The 23048-nt window shown below is 45.2% G+C and overlaps 2 protein-coding genes across 2 annotated transcripts in view; one reads left to right on the forward strand and one right to left on the reverse strand.

The window, feature by feature from the left end:
* Positions 1 to 1741, reverse strand: part of DDX31 (DEAD-box helicase 31) — a 72274-nt gene extending 70533 nt beyond the window's left edge. The window contains exon 1 of the mRNA XM_067471981.1: positions 1601 to 1741. Coding sequence (XP_067328082.1) covers positions 1601 to 1654 — 54 coding nt within the window. The 5' untranslated portion in view covers positions 1655 to 1741. The remainder of the gene's footprint in view (positions 1 to 1600) is intronic.
* Positions 1742 to 4032: 2291 nt separating this feature from the next.
* Positions 4033 to 22730, forward strand: GTF3C4 (general transcription factor IIIC subunit 4). Its single transcript, XM_060757134.2, has 5 exons — positions 4033 to 4349; positions 7510 to 9246; positions 12166 to 12296; positions 20071 to 20159; positions 21426 to 22730. The coding sequence occupies exons 1-5, from the start codon at positions 4041 to 4043 to the stop codon at positions 21488 to 21490; spliced, it is 2331 nt and encodes a 776-aa protein (XP_060613117.2). The 5' UTR covers positions 4033 to 4040; the 3' UTR covers positions 21491 to 22730.
* The last annotated feature ends 318 nt before the right edge of the window (positions 22731 to 23048 follow it).

Below are 23048 nucleotides of genomic sequence, written 5' to 3' on the forward strand. Positions count from 1 at the left end.
GTTCACCCACATCTAGAGATCACTGTGGACTCAAACAATGATGGATCTGGACCAAACTCTACACAAATACTCAATATGCCCAAATGTGAACACTGGTGGATTTTGGGGAAAATAGAATCTTGACATTTAGGAGTTGTAGTTGCTGGGATTTGTAGTTCACCTACAATCGAAGAACATTCTGAACCCCACCAACGATGGAATTGGGCCAAACCTCCCACACAGAACCCCTATGACCACCAGTGGGCCACAGCAACGCGTGGCAGGGGACGGCTAGTCTATATAAATAAAAATGTAGTGTTAGTTTGTAGGATTAACACAACTCGAAAACCACTGGACGAATTGACACCAAATTTGGACACAAGACATCTATAAGGCCAACAAGTGACCATCACTCATAAAACAATGAAAAACACAGCAGGAGAGACTTAAAAAGCAAAAAAAAAAAATCCCACAAAATTGCATTACAATGCATGCTCAAAACCACACACACACACATATACACAAACACTCACACATATACACACACAAAACACATGTTGCTGGGCTGCAGCAATGCGTGGCATGGGATGGCTAGTAATAATAATATAATGATGATAATGGTTGATGGCACCCTGCAAGGAGAAAAGAGGGAGAGGGAGACCATTCAGAAAGGAGGCAGAAATATTCACTTCAGGATAGTAATAGTAATATAATACAATGATAGTAAAGGTAAAGGTTTCCCCTTGACATGAAGTCTAGTTGTGTCTGCTTCTGGGCACCACAATTCAAGAGAGATAAGCTGGAATGTGTCCAGAGGAGGGCGACTAAAATGATCAAGGGTCTGGAGAACAAGCCCTATGAGGAGCGGCTTAAGGAGCTGGGCATGTTTAGCCTGAAGAAGAGAAGGCTGAGAGGAGATATGATAGCCATGTATAAATATGTGAGAGGAAGCCACAGGGAGGAGGGAGCAAGCTTGTTTTCTGCTTCCTTGGAGACTAGGACGCGGAACAATGGCTTCAAACTACAAGAGAGGAGATTCCATCTGAACATGAAGAAGAACTTCCTGACTGTGAGAGCCGTTCAGCAGTGGAATTCTCTGCCCCGGAGTGTGGTGGAGGCTCCTTCTTTGGAAGCTTTTAAACAGAGGCTGGATGGCCATCTGTCGGGGGTGATTTGAATGCGATGTTCCTGCTTCTTGGCAGAATGGGGTTGGACTGGATGGCCCATGAGGTCTCTTCCAACTCTTTGATTCTATGATTCTATGACTCTGGTGCTCATCTCCATTTCTATGCCGAATAGCCGGCATTTTCTGTAGACGCCTCCAAGGTCATGGGTCCACTGGCATGAATCATAGAATCCTAGAGTTGGAAGAGACCTGGTGGACCATCCAGTCCAACCCCATTCTGCCAAGAAGCAGGAATATTGCATCCAAAGCACCCCTGACAGATGGCCATCCAGCCTCTGTTTAAAAGCTTCCAAAGAAGGAGCCTCCACCACACTCTGGGGCAGAGAGTTCCACTGCTGAACGGCTCTCACAGTCAGGAAGTTCTTCCTCATGTTCAGATGACTGCATGGAGTGCCGTTATAATAGTATAATGATGTTAATGGTTGGGCCCCTCACCTCCGGGGTCTTGCTCGGGCGCCCCTTCCTCTTCCTTCCCTCGCATACCGCCATCCTTCCCGCCTCAGTCGCTAGGAAAACGCAGGCTGCTCCCGCACGTGTAGGCCTCGAGGGGAAGAGGAAAGGGAAGGACCCCGCGTTGGGGCGGCTAGCCAGGTGCCTGAAAAAGGCGGCCTCAAATCCAGGCCAAGCCGCCCACAGGATCACCGTGCGGCTTTGAGACCTACCCCATCCCAAGGCCTAGCGTTGTATCTCTATTATAGAACTCCAGTATGCTGATGACAATGTCGTCTGTGCTCATTCAGAAGATCCACAAGCCACTCTAAACACCTTTGCAGAAGCTTACGAGAAGCTCGGCCTGACATTGAACATCGTGAAAACTAAAGTGCTGTTCCAAGAGTCACTATCCATCCCCTCCCCAATGCCAGAGATACAGCTTAATGGTGTAACATTAGAAAATGTTGAACATTTCCGCTTCCTTGGCAGCCACCTCTCCACCAAAGTCAACGACAAAGTGCTGGTTTTGACCTATAAAGCCCTAAACGACTCTGATCCAGTTTACCTGTCCGAACGGATTCTCCCCTATGAACCATCAAGGTTATTATGATCTTCCGGGGGGGGGGGGGGGGCTGCTCTCGGTCCCACCACCCTCGCAATCACGATTGTGGGGATGAGGGACAGGACCTTCTCGGTGGTGGCTCCCCGGCTTTGGAACTCCCTCCCACTTGAGATTAGACCTGCTCCCTCCCTCCTGAATTTCAGGAAACTACTAAAGACCTGGCTCTGGAATGTGGCATTTGAGGACTGAATCTATAACCTCTGTCCACAAGGAAGAAGGATGATGAACTGTGACCATGACTGTGACTGGATTGACGACTTGGCTTGGGTAATTGTGATGATGATGTTTTTATTGTACTTTATTGTACTATTTTAATCTGTAATGACGTTGCACTTTGTTGTACTTATATATTATTGTATTTGCATATATGTTGTAAACCGACCTGAGTCCCTCGTTGAGGTGAGAAGGCCGGTATAGAAAACTTCCAAATAAATAAATAATAAATAAACGACACCGAAATACAACACCGCCTGAGCTCTGTGAGCGCAGCATTTTTCCGAATGAAGCAGAGAATGTTTGAGGACCGGGACATCCGTAGGGATACCAAGGTGCTTGCTTATAAAGCTACTGTCCTCCCAACCCTGCTATATGCCTGCAAAACGTGGACTGTCTACAGACGTCACATGCAACTCCTGGAATGATGCCTCCGGAAAATCCTGCAAATCTCTTGGGAAGGCAGACGGACAAATGTCAGCGTGCTGGAAGAAGCAAAGACCAGCAGCATTGAAGCGATGGTCCTCCGCCATCAACTCTGCTGGACCGGCCACGTTGTCTGGATGCCCGACCACCGTCATAGAATCATAGAATCATAGAATCAAAGAGTTGGACGAGACCTCATGGGCCATCCAGTCCAACCCCATTCTGCCAAGAAGCAGGAATATTGCATTCAAATCACCCCTGACAAATGGCCATCCAGCCTCTGCTTAAAAGTTTCCAAAGAAGGAGCCTCCACCACACTCCGGGGCAGAGAGTTCCACTGCTGAACGGCTCTCACAGTCAGGAAGTTCTTCCTCATGTTCAGATGGAATCTACTCTCTTGTAGTTTGAAGCCATTGTTCCGCGTCCTAGTCTCCAGGGAAGCAGAAAACAAGCTTGCTCCCTCCTCCCTGTGGCTTCCTCTCACATATTTATACATGGCTATCATATCTCCTCTCAGCCTTCTTTTCTTCAGGCTAAACATGCCCAGCTCCTTAAGCCGCTCCTCATAGGGCTTGTTCTCCAGACCCCTGATCATTTTAGTCGCCCTCCTCTGGACACATTCCAGCTTGTCAATATCTCTCTTGAATTGTGGTGCCCAGAATTGGACACAATATTCCAGATGTGGTCTAACCAAAGCAGAATAGAGGGGTAGCATTACTTCCTTAGATCTCCCAAAGCAGTTGCTCTACTCCGAACTCAAGAACGGAAAACGGAATGTTGGTGGGCAGGAAAAGAGATTTAAAGACCTTAAAAACTCTGGCATAGACACCAAGAGAGAACTGGGAAGCCCTGGCTTTTGAGTGCGCCAGCAGGAGGTCAGCTGTGACCAGCAGTGCTGCAGAGGCACAAATGGAGGGTAAAAGGGAGAAACGTGCCAAGAGAAAGGTGCGTCAAGCCCAATGCCCTCACTGTGGGAGAAGATGCAGGTCAAGAATAGGGTTCCACAGCCACCTACAGACCCATAAGAAAGACTATCCTACTCGGCCAAGGAGGGATCGCCTAAGTAAGTACTAGTTCCCAGCAGCATGGCTAGTGGAGGGGACATCCAGTCAGGCAAACGCGTTAGGCACCTCTTTGGGGCGGAAGGGGGCGGGGCGTGCGTGGTGAGGGCCCAGGGCCAAGATGGCGGCGGCGGTGAGGGGGCCGGCCTGCGCTCCTCCTGGTCCTCGTCCTCGCCCTGCTTGGCGGCGGAGGGAGCCCTCGGTTCGGCTGCAGGGGGCGGTGAGCGGCGGCGCGGAGCCCTTGGCCTGGTCCCAGGACAACCGCCTGGCCGTCAGCGCCGCCCGAAGCGTGGCCGTGCTCGAGCAGCTCAGCCGGGAGGCCACCCCGCCGGGAGATGGGCCGGCCTTGGCCCTCCAGGCCCTCGCCCAGCCCGGCCTCCTCCTCCACCGCACCGCCCTCCCGTCCCCCGCCCGCGCCTGCCCGCTCACGGTGCGTACCCGCCCAGACCCTTCCCCACAGACGGCCAGCCAGCCCCTGCCTTGTTATTGTTGTAGCCTCAGAGCATCCCATTATTATGATGGGGTCCATAACCTCAAAGAGACCCCTAGGGGCCGTCTAGGCCAACTCCCTTCTGCTAGGAAGGAAAAGCACCATCTGATCCCTCCCGACAGATGGCCAGCCAGCCCCCTGCGTTGTTATTATTGTAGGCTCATAGCATCCCATTATTATGATGGGGTCCATAACCTCGAAGCCAACCTTAAAAAGGGTCACCCAGAGCAACTCCCTTCTGCTAGGAAGGAAAAGCACCATCTAATCCCTCCTGACAGATGGCCAGCCAGCCCCCTGCGTTATTATTGTAGCCTCAGAGCATCCCATTATTATGATGGGGTCCATAACCTCGAAGAGACCCCAAGGGCCACCCAGAGCAACTCCCTTCTGCTAGGAAGGAAAAGCACCATCTGATCACTCCCGACAGATGGCCAGCCAGCCCCCTGCGTTATTATTGTAGCCTCAGAGCATCCCATTATTATGATGGGGTCCATAACCTCAAAGCCAACCTTAAAAAGGGCCACCCAGAGCAACTCCCTTCTGCCAGGAAAGAAAAGCACCATCTAATCCCTCCCGACAGATGGCCAGCCAGCCAGCCTCTGCGTTATGATCGTAGCATCATGGAATCCTGTTATTATGATGGGATTCATAACCTAGAAGAGACTCCCCTAGGGCCATCCAGCTAACCCTCCTGACAGATGGCCAGCCAGACTCTGCGTTGTTGTTATTGTAGCATCACAGAATCCTATTATTATGATGAGGTCCATAACCTCGAAGAGACCCCTAAGGGTCATCCAGACCAACTTCCTTCTGCCAGGAAGAAAAAGCACCATCTCATCCCTCCCGACAGATGGCCAGCCAACCTCTGCGTTATTATTGTAGCATCATGGAATCTTGTTATTACGATGGGATTCATAACCTACAAGAGACCCCCCTAGGGCCATCCAGCCTACCCTCCTGACAGATGGCCAGCCAGACTCTGTGTTGTTGTTATTGTAGCCTCATAGCATCCTATTATTATGATGAGATCCATAACCTCAAAGAGACCCCTTGGGGCCGTCTAGGCCAACTCCCTTCTGCCAGGAAGGAAAAGCACCATGTAATCCTTCCCGACAGATGGCCAGCCAGACTCTGCATTATTATTATTGTAGGCTCATAGCATCCTATTATTATGTTGGGATCCATAACCTCGAGGAGACCCCCAAGGGCCACCCAGAGCAACTCCCTTCTGCCAGGAAATAGAAGCACAATCTGAGCCTTCCCAACAGGTGGAATCCTGATATGATGGGATTCATAACCTAGAAGAGACTCCCTAGGGCCATCCAGCCAACCCTCCTGACAGATGGCCAGCCAGACTCTGCGTTGTTATTATAGCATCATAGAATCCTATTATTATGATGAGGTCCATAACCTCGAAGAGACCCCTAAGGGCCATCTAGGCCAACTCCCTTCTGCCAGGAAGGAAAAGCACCATCTATTCCCTCCCAACAGATGGCCAGCCAGACTCTGCGTTGTTATTGTTGTTGTAGGCTCATAACATCCTATTCTTATGATGGGGTCCATAACCTCAAGGATACCTCAAGGGTCATCCAGACCAACTCCCTTCTGCCAGGAAGAAAAAGCACCATCTCATCCCTCTCGACAGATGGCCAGCCAGACTCTGCATTGTTGTTGTTGTTGCTGTTGTTCTTATTGTATGATCATTGCATTCTATTATTATTATGGGATCCATAAGCTAGAAGGGACCCCCCAAGGGCCATCCAGAGCAACTCCCTTCTGCCAGGAAGGAAAAGCACCATCTCATCCCTCCCCACAGACGGCCAGACAGCCCCTGCTTTATTCAAATCAAATCATTTATTTCAGTCATAGACCTGCTTTATTCTTCTTCTTCTAATTGATTATTGATGATGTGATATTATTCTGAGGTCTTGGGGTTGGAAGGGACCCCCAGAGAGCATCCAGCCCAGCCCTCTCCTGCCATAAAGGGAAACACAAACTAATCCTTCTTCACAGATGGCCATCCAGACTCTGCATTGTTATTATTGTTTTTTTTATAGGTTCATAGCACCCTATTATTATGATGGCATCCATAAGGTAGAAACGACCCCCAGTTGACCATCCAGGCCAACTCCCTCCTGCTAGGAAGGAAAAGCTCTATCTAATCCCTCCCGACAGATGGCCAGCGGGATACTGCGTTGTTATTGTTGTTATTGTAGGCTCATAACATCCTATTATTATGATGGTGTCCATAAGGTAGAAACGACCCCTAGTTGACCATCCAAGCCAACTCCCTCCTGCTAGGAAGGAAAAGCACTATCTAATCCCTCCCGACAGATGGCCAGCCGGAGTCTGCGTTGTTATTATTGTTGTTATTGTAGGCTCATAGCATCCTATTGTTATGTTGGGATCCATAACCTCGAAGAGACCCCCAAGGGCCATCCAGACCAACTTCCTTCTGCCAGGAAATAAAAGCACAATCTGAGCCTTCCCAACAGATGGCCATCCAGCTTCTGCTTTATTATTGTTGTTATTGAGCTGCAAAGGCTCAAGGCAGCCAGGAGGGCATTCATTTGAATGAGAAAGGAGCTGTTTGCAGAGTGAGCCAAAGACAAGTCCCCAATGAGGTGCAGGACCTTGGAGAGCGCATGCCTGCTCATGCTTCAAATGGTGCATTTATTATCAAATTGAGACCGGTTTCATTATCATTTGAAAGGCCTTCTAAACGTAGTTAAAGCAGTGAGATAAAACAGAACATTATTCAAATACATACAACAATATATGTCTTGTTTTTTGGTGGCAGGTTAAAACCTTTTGATTCAGGCAGGCTTTTAAAGGAGAAGGCTGCTGAGATCGAGTCAGGGGCTGCTGAGGTTTTCGCAATGAGTAGGTTTTGAATCGTGCTTTATTTTTTAAAACTGTCAACATTTGTATATTTTTTAGGTTTTCAATTGTAATTATATTGGTTCTCCTGTGAGCCGCTTTGAATCTTGTTTCAGAGAGAAAAAACAGGGTGCAAATAAAAATAGTAAAAAGACCAGAAATGTTAAGCTTTCACATGCATTCGCATTGACGACACTGATGACAGGCATCCTGTTTCCAGGTGGGTCCCAAGAAGGAGGTATCCGAGTGCCGGGAGAAGTTTGCGAACTCGCCAGACCCGTGGGTCAGCCAGGCCTTTATGCTGGACCGGACGTTCAACCCGGAGGGGAAGGAGCTGCCCCCACTGCGGGGCTACAAGTACTGCTCCTGGTCACCCTTGGGTTGCGACGCCAACGGCCGCTGCCTCCTGGCCGCCCTGACCCTGGACAACCGCCTGACTGTCCAGGCCAACTTGGACCGGCTGCGCTGGGTGCCACTGGTGGACCTGACCCAGCTGTATGCGGAGAGGCTGCTGGAGAGCGGCTTCCGGCCGGGCCGAGCAGAGGAGGGGGCACCCCCGGCCGGTGCACTGGAGGACTTGGCGGAGTTCCGCCGGCGGCACAGCATGCAGCTCCCTGTGCGCATGGAGTGGTCGGGCCTCTGCACCACACAGCAGGTGCAGCGCAACCTAGAGTGCCGCGACGAGGGCAGTGTGCTGCTGGCCGTGCTCTTTGAGAGCGGGGAGGTGGCCGTCTGGCAGTTCCGGCTGCCCTTTGCCGGGAAGGAGTCCATCTCCTCTTGCAGCACCGTGGACTCCGGCCTGGCCTCCCCCAGCTCCCTCTCCTGGTGGGAGTATGAGCACGGCGGGCGGCGGATGAGCGGCCTGATTGTGGGTAGCGCCCTGGGCCCTGTCAAGCTGCTCCCGGTCAACCTGAAGGCTGTCAAGGGCTACTTCACCCTGCGGCAGCCGGTGGTGCTGTGGCCGGAGGAGGACCGGCTGCCGGTGCAGAGCCTGCGCAGCGTCCCGCTCTTCCACCCCTTCCAGAAGTGTCCGTGCAGCCTGGTGCTGGCTGCCCGGGGCTGCTATCTCTTCTGGTGCCTGCTGCTCAGCTCCAAGACTGGCCTCAACGTCCACAACGCCCACGTCACAGGCCTCCACACCCGGCCCATCATTTCCATGGCCGTTGACAGGCAGGATGGCACCGTCTACACCTGTTCCCTTGATGGGCGGGCCCAGCGCCTGGTCCCCATTTTCACCGAGGCGGCGCTGAAGTTTGAGCACCAGTTGCTTGACCTTTCGGAGGCCTTGGGCCCCATCCGGACTCACGGCATTGCCCTCAGCCCCTGTGGGGCCTACCTGGCGGCCGTCACGAGCGAGGGCATGGTGCGCGGCCTCCATCCTGTGGCCAAGAGCTACCAGGTCCAGTTTGTGACCCTCAAGACCCCGGAGGAGGCGGCGGCCCAGCTGCTGGAGTCCCCCTCCCAAAGCCTCTTCCGGCAGGTGGACCTCCTGGACCTTGTCCGCTGGGAGGTCCTGAAGGAGAAGCGCATCCCACCATTCCTGCAGGAGGCTCTGGAGAAGAAGCTGGAGGGCAGCAGCATCCCTTCCCCGTACTTCTGGCGTTTCAAGCTCTTCCTCCTGCGGGTTCTACACCAGTCGCTGCAGAAGGCGCCTGCCGAGGCTCTGTGGCGGCCCAGCCACGAAGACACCAAGGCCCCCAGACCCGCCTCCGGGGGAGAGGAGGTGGCAGAGGAGGAGGAGGAGGAGGAGGGAGCACCGGAGCCGCTGGAGCAGCGCCTGCGTGAGATCCACGCCCAGGTGGAGGCTGTGGAGATGCACCTGACGCGGGAGCACATGAAGCAGGTCTTGGGCGAGGTTTACCTGCACACCTGGATCACAGAGAACACCAGCGTGCCCACCCGTGGCATCTGTGACTTCCTGTCCTCCGACGAGGGACACCAGGACCGCACGGCTCAGGTATGGACCACCTTTGGGCTGTCTGGCTATGTTCTAGAAGCATTCTCTCCTGATGTTTCGCCTGCATCTGTGGCAAGCATTCTCAGAGGTTGTGACATTTGTTGGAAACTAGGAAAATTTGGTTTATATATCTGTGGAATGATGTCCAGGATGGGAGAAGAACCTTTGTCTGTTGGAGTTAGGTGTGAATGTTTCAGTTGGCCACCTTGATTAGCATTTAATGGCCTGACAGTTTTTAGATGTACTTGTTTCTGCCTGGGAAATTCCTTTGTTGAGAGGTGATTAGGTGTTCCTGATTATTTCTTGTCTGGAGTTCCCCTGTGTTTGGGTTTTTTTAATTATTTATTGTTATAATTTTAGAGTTTGTTTAGTATTGGTCGCCAGATTTTGCTCATTTTCATGGTTTCTTCCTTTCTGTTGAAATTTTCCGCATGCTTCTTGTGGATTTCAGTGGCTTCTCTGTGTCTTCTGACATGGTACTTATGAGAGTGGTCCAGCATTTCTATGTTCTCAAATAATGTGCTGTGTCCAGGTTGGTTCCTCAGGTGCTCTGCTATGGCTGACTTCTCTGGTTGAAGTAGTCTGCAATGCCTTTCATGTTCCTTGATTCATGACTGGGCAATGCTGCTGCGTTTGGGGGTCCCTCTGTAGACTTGTCCACAGCTGCATGGAATAAGGTAGACTCCTGTAGAGGTGAGAGGATCCTTCTTGTCCTTTGCTGAACGTAGCAAACATTCACACCTACCTACAACAGACAAGAGTTCTTTCTCCCACCCTGGACCTTCTAGAGCAGTGGTTCTCAATCTGTGGGCCCTCAGATGTTTTGGCCTTCAATTCCCAGAAATCCTAACTGCTGGTAAACTGGCTGGGATTTCTGGGGACCCACAGGTTGAGAATCACTGTTCTAGAAATATATAAACCGAATTTTCCTAGTTTCCAACAAGCCTCACAACCTCTGAGGATGTGTGCCACAGATGCAGGTGAAACGTCAGAAGAGAATGCTTCTAGAGCATGGCCATATAGCCCAAAAAACTTACAACAGCCAGTGATTCTGACCAAGAAAGCCTTTGACAATACAGTGTTCCTCACTTATCACTGGTGTTACGTTCCAGGACCACCCACGAAAAGTTAAAATCCGTGAAGTAGGAACGCTATATTTATTTTAATATTTATACATTACTAGCCGTCCCCTGCCATGCGTTGCTGTGGCCCAGTCTGTGTATATGTGTTTTGTGTGTGTATCTGTGTATATGTATGTGGTTTTACGCATGCATTGTAATGTATTTTTTTTTTAAAAAATGGCATTTTAAGTCTTCTGTGGTGTTTTTCAGTGTTTTTATGAATGATGGATAGTTGTTGGCCTGATAGTTGTATTGCATCCAACTTTGGCGTCAATTCGTCCAATGGATTTTGAGTTATGTTAATCCCACAAACGAACATTACATTTTTATTTATATAGATTTTAGTAGCAATACACTACTAGCCATCCTCTGCCACGTGTTGCTGTGGCCCAGTCTGTGTATATGTGTTTTTCATGTGTATATATGTGTATGTGTGTATATATTTGTGTATGTGTGTGTGTTTGTGTATATATGTGGTTTTGCGCATGCGCCGTAATTTTTTGTTTTGTTTTTTGTCCTTTAAAGTCTCTTCTGTTGTGTGTTTCAGTGTTTTTTTTGTGTGTGATGGTCACTCTTTGGCCTGATAGGTATCTTGTGTCCAAATTTGGTGTCAATTCATCCAGTGGTTTTTAGTTACGTTAATCCCACAAACGAACATTACATTAGGTTCTTGTAGGTTTTTTTGGGCTATAGGGCCATGTTCTAGAGGCATTTCTCCTGACGTTTCGCCTGCATCTATGGCAAGCATCCTCAGAGGGAGTGAGGTCTGTTGGAAATAGGAAAATGGGTTTATATATCTGTGGAATGACTGGGGTGGGGCAAAGAGCTCTCTGCTGAAGCTAGGTGTGAATGTTTCAGCTGACCACCTTCATTAGCATTTGAAGGCTTGGCTGAGCCTGGGAGAATGTTCTGTTGAGAGGTGTTAAGATGTGCCTGGTTGTTTCCTCTCTGCTGTTTTGCTGTAGTAATTTTAGAGTTTTTTAATACTGGTAGCCAGATTTTGTTCATTTTCATTTCAGGAAATTTTCATTTCCAGGCTGCCTTTGGGTCCTGTTCAGCTAAGCCTATGGGCCCTTAGTTCCCAAGCCTGGCTTGTTTTGGTGTGCATTGGAATCCCACTGACGCCCCTGCCTTGACTCCGTTTTTTGGGGTGGGAGAAATAGCAAACAATGAGAGAAACCCAAGTAGGGAATGACAGCTTGCCCTCTAGGAAACTGGGAACAATGAGCAACCGCCCACCAGGCTCTGTTCCTGATGCGGCGCCTTCCGCTTGCCAGGATTCCTCTTCCAATATTTGCTCTGCTTCCTGGGCCGGCAAGCCAGGCTCCCCCGAGGCCCAGCCATTGCCTCCCTTCCCGATGGAGAGGGTGCCTTTATGTTTGCCCGGCCTTGCCGCATCCACCCGCCGCGCTGCTCTGTATAAACAACAATTATGCCGCTCTGCGGTTGTCACAAACCCTGAGCGTCGCGCGGTTTCCTCCGGATCCTCGAGGCTTGAAAACCCGGCTTTGACAGGCGTTCAAAAGTCTTCCCTCATGTTCTCTGAGCGGAAACATGTGCTTTGAGGCAGAGCCGCCTTCGTGGTGCAGCCATCAGCTCCACGTTCCCCCTTCAGATGCCTGCAATTAAGTTCCCGAGAAGCCCCTTCGTTCCTTCTTTTCCGTTGTTTTCTGTTTCAAGCAGGTTTGGGTTTGTGCGCCTGTGTTCTTCAGAAAGCCCAGCTTGTTGTTGTTGTTGTTGTTGTCTGTTCTCCTGAGCGGAAAGGGCTGACTTCACCTGCTGTGCTTCCCTTCCAAAGGTGCTGATTGGGCATATCTTGAAGAAGATGAACAAACAGACCTTTCCGGAGCATTGCAGCCTCTGCAAAAAGATCCTGCCCTTCGCCGACCCCAAGCAGGCCGTCTGCCCCAACGGACACGTCTGGCTCCGGTAAGCAGGCCATCCGCACCAGCAGCATCACCATCATTTTATTTGTTGCCTGCCTCTTCTCAGGTTACAAGAGGCATGCAAATGTCCTGTGTAGTTTTGCAATCAATAATAATAATAATAATAATAATAATAATAATAATGTGGATCAGACTGCAAAGACTCTGGCACAAGGCAGTCAAGGTGGTCCCAGGGGTGATTGGCACACTGGGTGCAGTGCCTCAAGACCTTGGCCTGCACTTAAACACATTCAGCGCTGACAAAATTATCATCTCCCAGCTGCAGAAGGCCACCATACTGGGATCTGCACACATTATTTGCTGATATTATTATTATTACTATTATTATTATTATTATTAAACTTTATTTGTACCCCGAAGGACTCGATGCGGCTTACAAAGGCCAAGGCCTCAACACAACAACAGCATAACAAAACAACTCAAAGCATCACACAGTCCTAGATACTTGGGAAGTGTCCGACGTGTGATCCAATACAACAGCCAGCAGAGTGTCTGCTGTGGACTCATCTTGATGTAGATTATTATTATTATGAATTGCAAAACCACATGATTACAATACCTGTAAGGAAAATGTACACAGGAAAAATACAGATTAAAATACTAATAATATTAATAATGATAATGCAGATTATTATTATTATGAATTGCAAAACCACACAATTACAATACCTATAAGGAAAATGTATACAGGAAAAATACAGATTAAAATTCTAATAATACTAATAATAATAATGTAGATTATTATTATTATGAATTGCAAAACCACGATTATAATACCTATAAGGAAAATGTACACAGGTAAAATACAGATTAAAATTCTAATAATACTAATAATAATGTAGATTATTATTATTATGAATTGCAAAACCACACGATTACAATACCTATAAGGAAAATGTACATAGGTAAAATACAGATTAAAATTCTACTACTACTACTACTACTAATAATAATAATAATAATAATAATCTACATTATTACGACAAGCATGCAAATGTCCTGTGTGGTTTTGCAATTTATAATAATAATAATAATAATAATGTAGATTATTATTATTATGAATTGTAAAACCACATGATTACAATACCTGTAAGGAAAATGTACACAGGTAAAATACAGATTAAATTTCTAATAATAATAATAATCTACATTATTACAACAAGCATGCAAATGTCCCGTGTGGTTTTGCAATTCATAATAATAATAATAATAATAATAATAATATAGATTATTATTATTATGAATTGCAAAACCACACAATTACAATACCTATAAAGGAAATGTACACAGGTAAAATACAGATTAAAATTCTAATAATAATCATCTACATTATTACAACAAGCCTGCAAATGTCCTGTGTGGTTTTGCAATTCATGATAATAATCTACATTATTGTTATTATTAGAATTACTAGTATTATTAGAATTTTAATCTGTATTTTACCTGTGTTCATTTTCCTTATAGGTATTGTAATCATGTGGTTTTGCAATTCATAATAATAATAATATGCATTATTATTATTTTTATTATTATGAACTATACGATTACAATACCTATAAGGAAAATGTACACAGGTAAAATACAGATTAAAATTCTAATAATACTAATAATAATAATCTACATTACTATTATTATTATTATACATTATTATTATTATTATTATTATTATTATTATTTGCAAAACCACACAGGACATTTGCAGGCCTGTTGTAATAACGTAGATTATTAGCAGTAGTATTAATAGGATTTTAATCTGTATTTTACCTGTGTACATGTTCCTTATAGGTATTGTAATCGTGTGTAGTTCTGTCTCACTGTTTTAACAATGTTTTTTTATTATTGTAGGGAGACACAAGCAAAGCCGTCCTGGCAGAGGGCCATCTCTAGGGTCTCTTCCAGTTCTAGGATTCTATGATCCTATAATAAAGTATAGGTTGTATGGCCATCTGTTGGGAGGGCTTTGATTGTGTCTCCCTTTAAGGCAGAAGGTTAGACTGGATGACCTTTGGAGGTCCCTTCCAACTCTAGGATCTAATAATTTTTTGTGTGTGTCAGGAGAAACTGCAAGTTGTTTCTGGTATGAAAGAATTGGCCGTCTGCAAGGATGTTGCCCAGGGGACATTGCCCGGATGTTTTCATGTTTTACTATCCTTGTGGGAGGCTTTTCTCATGTCCCCGCCTGGGTAGCTGGAGCTGACAGACAGAGCTCATGTGTGCTCTCCTCAGATTCAAACTGCTGACCTGTTGGTCTTCAGTCCCGCCGGCACAAGGGTTTAACACATTGCGCCACCGGAGCCTCCAGGATCTAATAATAATAATAATAATAATAATAATAATAATAGGAAGAAGAAGATCAACAACAACAACAATAATAAAGCAAGGCTGGGCTGGCCATCTGTCAGGAGGGCTTTGATGGTGCTTTTCCTTTAAGACAGAACGGGGTCCCTTCCAACTCTAGGATTCCAAGAGGAGCAGAGCAGCACGATCATTATTATTAGTAATGTTATTTATACCCCACCTTTATCCCCGAGGAGGAGACGCAAGGCAGCTAACGATCCCACACTTTAGTCAAGTTTTGAAAAGCCCAATACAAAAGTTGGATGAAAACAATTAAATAGTAACAGTGTGGTTGAAAACAGATTTAAATATAAACTACCCTTAAAATAGCCTTTAAAACTCACAGCCGCCACCCCCCCCCCCCCAAAATTTAGCCCCAACCTGAGCCACAAGGAGAGGGCGGTAATATGATCATTTATTATTATTATTATTATTATTATTATTAGTATTATTACTACTACAATTATTGTTATTATTAGCATTATTATTACAAGTATTATTACTATTACCATCATTATTATTATTATTACAAGTATTAGTACTACTACCATTATTGTTGTTGTTATTATTATTATTATATTATTATAGTAAATACAAGTATCAATACTACTATTACCATTATTATTATTATTATTATTATTATTATTACAAGCTTTTTTTTTTTTTGGTTGTGTCAGGAGCAAGTTGCTTCTGGTGTGAGAGAATTGGCCATCTGCAAGGGCGTTACCCAGGGGACGCCTGGATGTTTTGATGTTTTTATCATCCTTGTGGGAGGCTTCTTTCATGTCCCCGCATGAGGAGCTGGAGCTGATAGAGGGAGCTCATCCACCTCTCCCCAGATTCGAACCTGCGACCTGTCGGTCTTCAGTCCTGCCGGCACAAGGGTTTAACCCACTGCGCCACTGGGGGCTCACAAGTATTAGTACTACTACCATTATTGTTATTATTAGTATTATTATTGCAAGTATTATTACTATTACCATTATTATTATTATTACTACTATATTATTATTATAATTACAAGTATCAATACTACTATTACCATTACTATTATTATTACTGGAGCCCCCGGTGGCACAGTGGGTTAAAGCACTGAGCTGCTGAGCTTGTTGATCGAAAGGTCGCAGGTTCGATTCCGGGGAGCGGTGTGAGCTTCCGCTGTCAGCCCTAGCTTCTGCCAACCTAGCAGTTCGAAAACATGCAAATGTGAGTAGATCAATAGGTACCGCTTCGGTGGGAAGGTAACGGTGCTCCATGCAGTCATGCCGGCCACATGACCTTGGAGGTGTCTACGGACAACGCCGGCTCTTCGGCTTAGAAATGGAGATGAGCACCATAGTTCCAGAGTCAGACGTGACTGGACTTAATGTCAGGGGACTACCTTTACCTATTATTATTACTACTATTACCATTATTATTATTGTTATTGTTACAAGTATTATTACAACTATTGCCATTATTGTTCTTAGTATTATTATTATTATTATTACAACTATTATTACTGCTGTTACCATCACTATTATTACTATATTACTGCCATTACCATCACTATTATTACTATATTACTGCCATTACCATCATTATTATTACTATATTATTATAATTATTACAACTATTATTACTGCCATTACCATCATTATTATTACTATATTACTGCCATTACCATCACTATTATTACTATATTATTATAATTATTACAACTATTATTACTGCCATTACCATCATTATTATTACTATATTACTGCCATTACCATCATTATTATTACTATATTATTATAATTATTACAACTATTATTACTGCCATTACCATCATTATTATTACTATATTACTGCCATTACCATCACTATTATTACTATATTATTATAATTATTACAACTATTATTACTGCCATTACCATCATTATTATTACTATATTACTGCCATTACCATCACTATTATTACTATATTATTATAATTATTACAACTATTATTACTGCCATTACCATCATTATTATTACTATATTACTGCCATTACCATCATTATTATTACTATATTATTATAATTATTACAACTATTATTACTGCCATTACCATCATTATTATTACTATATTACTGCCATTACCATCACTATTATTACTATATTATTATAATTATTACAACTATTATTACTGGTATTACTGTTATTATTATTATTATTATTATTAATATTACTGTTATTGTTATTATGGAGCCCCCGGTGGCGCAGTGGGTTAAACCCCTGTGCCGGCAGGACTGAAGACCGACAGGTTGCAGGTTCGAATCCGGGGAAGAGGCGGATGAGCTCCCTCTATCAGCTCCAGCTCCTCATGCGGGGACATGGGAGAAGCCTCCCACAAGGATGATAAAAACATCCGGGTGCCCCCTGGGCAACGTCCTTGCAGACGGCCTATTCTCTTACACCAGAAGCGACTTGCAGTTTCTCAAGTCGCTCCTGACACGACAAAAAATAAATAAATTGTTATTATTATTATTCATGGCCATTCCATTAAGAGGAAGACGTACTTCTGGACCGCAACTCCCATCAGCATTGGCCACACATCCTGGCTGAGGGCCCCTGGGTTGCAGTTGAAGACTCTATAGACGGCTGGAGATTCCCCCCGTTAGCTTGAATTATAGCAGTTGAGCCTTGAATAAGAAGAATAATCATTAGAATTACACAATTCCATTGTTTTGGACCTTGGTTGCGTGTGTTTGGTACATGTAAACGCCACGTAATCCCCATCCCGAGGCATCCTGGGGGGGAAGGCCGCGCATAAATAAATCCAGGGCCGAAAAACACACTGCGAGGGCAGGCAGGCAGCCTCCCTCCTGCGGGGACTTGCATCGTCCCTCCGTCCGTCCGTTCCGCTCCCTGCTCATCAGCCGCTCTTCTTCCCTCCGTAAAACTCTCCTTGGAGATTCGTTTGCCGCGGCGAAGATGCCTTTGAAGCCACCGCCGGAGGTGACAGAGCGGCTTCCCGTCCGCAAAAAGCTCGTGCGGCAATAAATAAGGTGCCGCGGGGACAGCCTGCCTTGACAGCCAGCACGCATTTCCCAGAAAATTAATTTCCCGGGACTTGCAGCCTGGGCTGCCTGCCGGGGGCCGCTCCTAATTGGGATTATATGTTGTGCCGGAAGCAGGGGAGGCTTCAGGATTGCGGGCCAGGAGCCTTGGAGCTGCGCTTTAGGTTGGGGGAGCCTGGGCTTCAGCTGGCCGCCCAGAAGTCCTGCTGGAGGAGGTTCCCGAGTTGCAAACGGCCGACTTGCAAATGACTCACAGTTAAGGGCAATGGGGCTGAGACCACAGACTGTCAGAGGAATCTTATAAGATATAATATATATGATATGTTATTGGTATTATTATATTCTATATTATTTTATATTATATAAAATAAAATATTTTATATCATATAAATATTAATATATAATATGTATTTTATATAATATATTAAATAATATAATATGTTACATTATCTTATATATTCAGTTTTATTACATATTAGTATTATATTATTATTATTATTTAATACAAGCAATACCCGCATTACAAACATGTGACTTACAAATGACTCACAGTTAAGGGCAATGGGGCTGAGACCACAGACTGTCAGAAGAATCTTATAAGATATAATATATATTATATGTTATTGGTGTTATTATATTCTATATTATTTTATATTATATAAATCAAATATTTTATATTATATAAATATTAATATATAATATGTATTTTATATAATATATTAAATAATATAATATGTTACATTATCTTATATATTCAGTTTTATTACATATTAGTATTATATTATTATTATTATTTAATACAAGCAATACCCGCATTACAAACATGTGACTTACAAATGACTCACAGTTAAGGGCAATGGGGCTGAGACCACAGACTGTCAGAAGAATCTTATAAGATATAATACATATTATATGTTATTGGTATTATTATATTCTATAGTATTTTATATTATATAAAATAAAATATTTTATATCATATAAATATTAATATATAATATGTATTTTATATAATAAAAATATGCATATTATATATGTATATTTTTATTCTATAAATTTATTATATATTATATTATATAAATTTATTATATATTATATTAAATAAATTTAAATAAATTTATTTATTAAATACATTTATTTATTAATTAAATAAATATTAAATAAATTTATATTATATAAATTTATTATATATTATATTTTATATAATAGGAGCCCCCGGTGGCGCAGTGGGTTAAAGCACTGAGCTGCTGAGCTTGTTGATCAAAAGGTCACAGGTTCGATTCCGGGGAGCGGCGTGAGCTTCCGCTGTCAGCCCTAGCTTCTGCCAACCTAGCAGTTCGAAAACATGCAAATGTGAGTAGATCAATAGGTACCGCTCCGGCGGGAAGGTAACAGCGCTCCATGCAGTCATGCCAGCCACATGACCTTGGAGGTGTCTATGGACAACGCTGGCTCTTCGGCTTAGAAATGGAGATGAGCACCACACCCCAGAGTCAGACATGACTGGACTTAATATCAGGGGACTACCTTTACCTTTACCTTATTTTATATAATATATTACATAATATAATGTTATATTATTTTATATATTCAGTTTTATTACATATTAGTATTAGTATTATTTAATACAGGCCATGCCCGCGTTACAAACATGTGACTTACAAATGACTCACAGTTAAGGACGATGGGCCGAGACCACAGGCTGTTAGAGGACTCTTATTATATATATCTATATATATATAAAAAGGCTCTGTGCGTCATGAGTACCCTAAAAACAAAAGAACCAACGAACGAAATCACACCAAATTTAGCAACAAAACGTCTCACAACACAAGGAGTGACCATCACTCAAAAAATTATGATTTTGTCATTTGGGAGTTGTAGTTGCTGGGATTTATAGTTCACCTATAAGCAAAGAGCATTCTGAACCCCACCAATGATGGAATTGAACCAAACTTGGCACACAGTTCTCCCGTGACCAACAGAAAATACTGGAAGGGTTTGGTGGGCATTGACCTTGAGTTTGGGAGTTGTAGTTCACCTACATCCAGAGATCACTGTGGATTCAAACAATGATGGATCTGGAACAAACTCTACACAAATACTCAATATGCCCAAATGTGAATACTGGTGGAGTTTGGGGAAAATAGAATCTCAACATTTGGGAGTTATAGTTCACCTACAGTCACAGAGCATTCTGAACCCCACCAACGATAGAATTGGGCCAAACCTCCCACACAGAACCCCTATGACCACCAGAGTGGGCCACAGCAACGCGTGGCAAGGGACGGCTAGTATTATATATTATTGGCATTATTCTATTATATATTCTAGTCTATATAAATTATGTTATAGATATTAATATATAATATAAAATACTGACTGGCTCTGCTCCCGCAGGTGCTTCCTGACCTACCAGGCCTGCCAGAGCCTGGAGTACCGCCGGTGCCTCCTCCGTGACAGCATCGCCCGGCATCCCACCCCGGAAGGTAAGCGCCTGGCCAATGCTTCTCTCGACACGCTCAGGCCCTCCCAAGCAGGCCCTTCTCTCCCTTAGGGCTGGCGGGCTCCCCGGGACCACCCTCCCTCCCTCCTTTGTGAATTCATCTTCTCTTTCCATCTTGCTTTCTGTGTTGCTTATGCCATCCCTCCACCCATCATCATAAATCTCCTTCCTTTCTTTCTCCTCTTCTTCCTTCTTCTCATCCTTCTCTTTCTTCCTTCTCTCTTCTCCATCCCTTTCTCCTTCTCTTTCTTCATCATTTTCTTCTGTTCTTCTGCTTCTTCCTTCTCATCCTTCTTTCTTTCTTCTCTTCTTCCCCTTCTTCTCTTTCTTATCCTCCTTCTTCTTCTGTTCTCCCCTCCTACTCTGTCCCTTTCTCCTTTTTCTTCCTTCTTTCTTCTCCTCCTTTTCCCTCTTCTCCTCCTTCTGCTTTCGTTCTTCTTCTCTCTTCTCCCCTCCTCCTCCTCTTTCTCTGTCCCTTTCTTCTCCCTTTTCTTCCTCTTCTTCTCCTTTCTTTTCTCTTCTCCCCTCCTCCTTTTCTATCATAGAATCATAGAACCAAAGAGTTGGAAGAGACCTCATGGGCCATCCAGTCCAACCCCCTGCCAAGAAGCAGGAATATTGCATTCAAATCACTCCTGACAGATGGCCATCCAGCCTCTGCTTAAAAGCTTCCAAAGAAGGAGCCTCCACCACACTCCGGGGCAGAGAGTTCCACTGCTGAACGGCTCTCACAGTCAGGAAGTTCTTCCTCATGTTAGGATGGAATCTCCTCTCTTGTAGTTTGAAGCCATTGTTCCGTGTCCTAGTCTCCAAGGAAGCGGAAAACAAGCTTGCTCCCTCCTCCCTGTGACTTCCTCTCACATGGCTATCATATCTCCTCTCAGCCTTCTCTTCTTCAGGATAAACATGCCCAGCTCCTTAAGCCGCTCCTCATAGGTCTTGTTCTCCAGACCCTTGATCATTTTAGTCACCCTCCTCTGGACACATTCCAGCTTGTCAGTATCTCTCTTCAATTGTGGTGCACAGAATTGGACACAATATTCCAGGTGTGGAATATTATATTCCACACCCATATCCCTTCTCTCTTCTCCTTTCTTCTTCTCTTTCTCCTCCTCCTCTTTCTTCTCTTTCTCCTCCTCCTTTTTCATCCCTTTCTTGTCTTTCTGTTTTTTCTTCTCCTTCTCTTCTCCTTTTCCTTGTCTCCCTCCTCCTCTTTCCATCCCTGAATGGCTTCTTTTCTTCCTTTCAGATCCAGATTGGATCAAGAGGCTCTTGCAGGGGCCGTGCACGTTCTGCGACTCCCCCGTGTTCTAGAGAGCGGCTTCTGTCTGGGAATGGCTGGTGGAGGGAGAGACGCCGTGGGCTCGAGTCCCATCAGCCGAAGCAGCTGGACTGCCCGGAGCTGCATTTCAGGGCTTCTCCTAGGAAACCTCCCGGCAGGTGTGTTTGGTGAAACTTTGGCCAAAGGGTTCTGAGGAAGAGAAGAGGACGCTCCAAAGGCCAGGCTGGAGTGAGCCGGATTGTGTCTGGAAAATTAAGTTATTACCAAGGATGAATGTGTGTGGAAAGACCCCCTTCATCATCCCTGCAATTGAGGGAATGCAGCGGAAGGCCGGGAATGTTGCCTTTCCCTCCTCCTTCCCCCTTTGGGACTCTTACAAGGGCATTGCGGTCTCCAAAGGAGAGCCTCGGTTTCCCCTCTGGGAAGAGCGCCTCCCAGGGATCCCTGCAGGCTTCGCTCCCTCGAAGGTGTCGGAGGCTCTTGATTGCCGATTCGGCGGCTGGGTTAATTGGATTAAAACGGTGTAAAAGGCTAATTAAATATTGAACAATGCCTCCTTGCGGCGGCGGCGGCTGCAGCAATTTGCCGAGTGAGTCAATCCCTGTCCGTTAAACACGAAACAGATGGGTTAAAATAGCAAGCAGTTCGTTGAGGATAATAAAAGCCAAAGCAATAAAAAGTAATCCACAGTAAAAAGGGAAATCCAATTGATTCGAACTCCCACTGTCCGTCAGCACCAAGGAAAGAAGGAGTCCGGATTGCTGGCAGCGGGTCACATTGAGGCACTTCCTCCTCCGAAATTAGGGCCTTAATCAGGAGGCGGGGCCAGATTCCCCCCTTGAGACGCGGTGTCAACGCATGCCTCTCGGCGGCAGAACGGTCCGTAGTTTTCTCCTCGTCTTCAGGCTCCTTCCGAGCGATTTCGATCTCCGTCTCTCCTTCCCGAAACGGTTCAGGTTTCCTCCCTTGACCTAATTGGGCTTTTTGTATCTCGTTTTGAAAAAAGGGGGGAAATGTTTAATACATGAGAGGCGTTAAGTCAACTAAGCGGCGTTTAAGTTACCGATCTGACCGGACGGCTGGTGCGCTCTCCCCGCCAGGCCCCTCCCACACATAGGAATATTCATGATTTATTTATATGTATGTGTGTATATATATATGTGTGTATATATATGGTTGACTCTGTCGGTGAACGTGGAATGTGTTTTGTACACTGCGAAGGCAGCCCCCATGGACGTGGATCCCTTTCCCAATAAAAGGAAATCACATCAACATTGTTTGCATGTGTGTGCATTTTAAATTGTATTTTTTTTTGTCGTGTCAGGAGCAACCGCTCCTGTTGTGAGAGAATTGGCCGTCTGCAAGGACGTTGCCCAGGGGACGCCTGGATGATTTTTGATGTTATATCATACTTGTGGGAGGCTTCTCCCATGTCCCCTCATGAGGAGCTGGAGCTAATAGAGGGAGCTCATCCGCCTCTCCCCGGATTCGAACCTGCGACCTGTCGGTCTTCAGTCCTGCCTGCACAGTGCTTTAACCCACTGCGCCACCGGGGATGCTGATATATTAATATTAATTTTATATATATAT

The sequence above is a fragment of the Anolis sagrei genome, chromosome 11, assembly GCF_037176765.1.
Source record: "Anolis sagrei isolate rAnoSag1 chromosome 11, rAnoSag1.mat, whole genome shotgun sequence".
Classification (NCBI taxonomy): Eukaryota; Metazoa; Chordata; class Lepidosauria; order Squamata; family Dactyloidae; genus Anolis; species Anolis sagrei.

What these genes read in the sequence shown, in the direction of transcription:
- GTF3C4 (XM_060757134.2), top strand. Translation starts at nt 4,041, where the DNA reads ATGGCGGCGGCGGTGAGGGGGCCGGCCTGCGCTCCTCCTGGTCCTCGT. An exon ending in ACCAGGACCGCACGGCTCAG is followed by an intron (nt 9,247 to 12,165) that starts GTATGGACCACC and finishes TCCCTTCCAAAG; the next exon opens with GTGCTGATTGGGCATATCTT. An exon ending in AACGGACACGTCTGGCTCCG is followed by an intron (nt 12,297 to 20,070) that starts GTAAGCAGGCCA and finishes CTGCTCCCGCAG; the next exon opens with GTGCTTCCTGACCTACCAGG.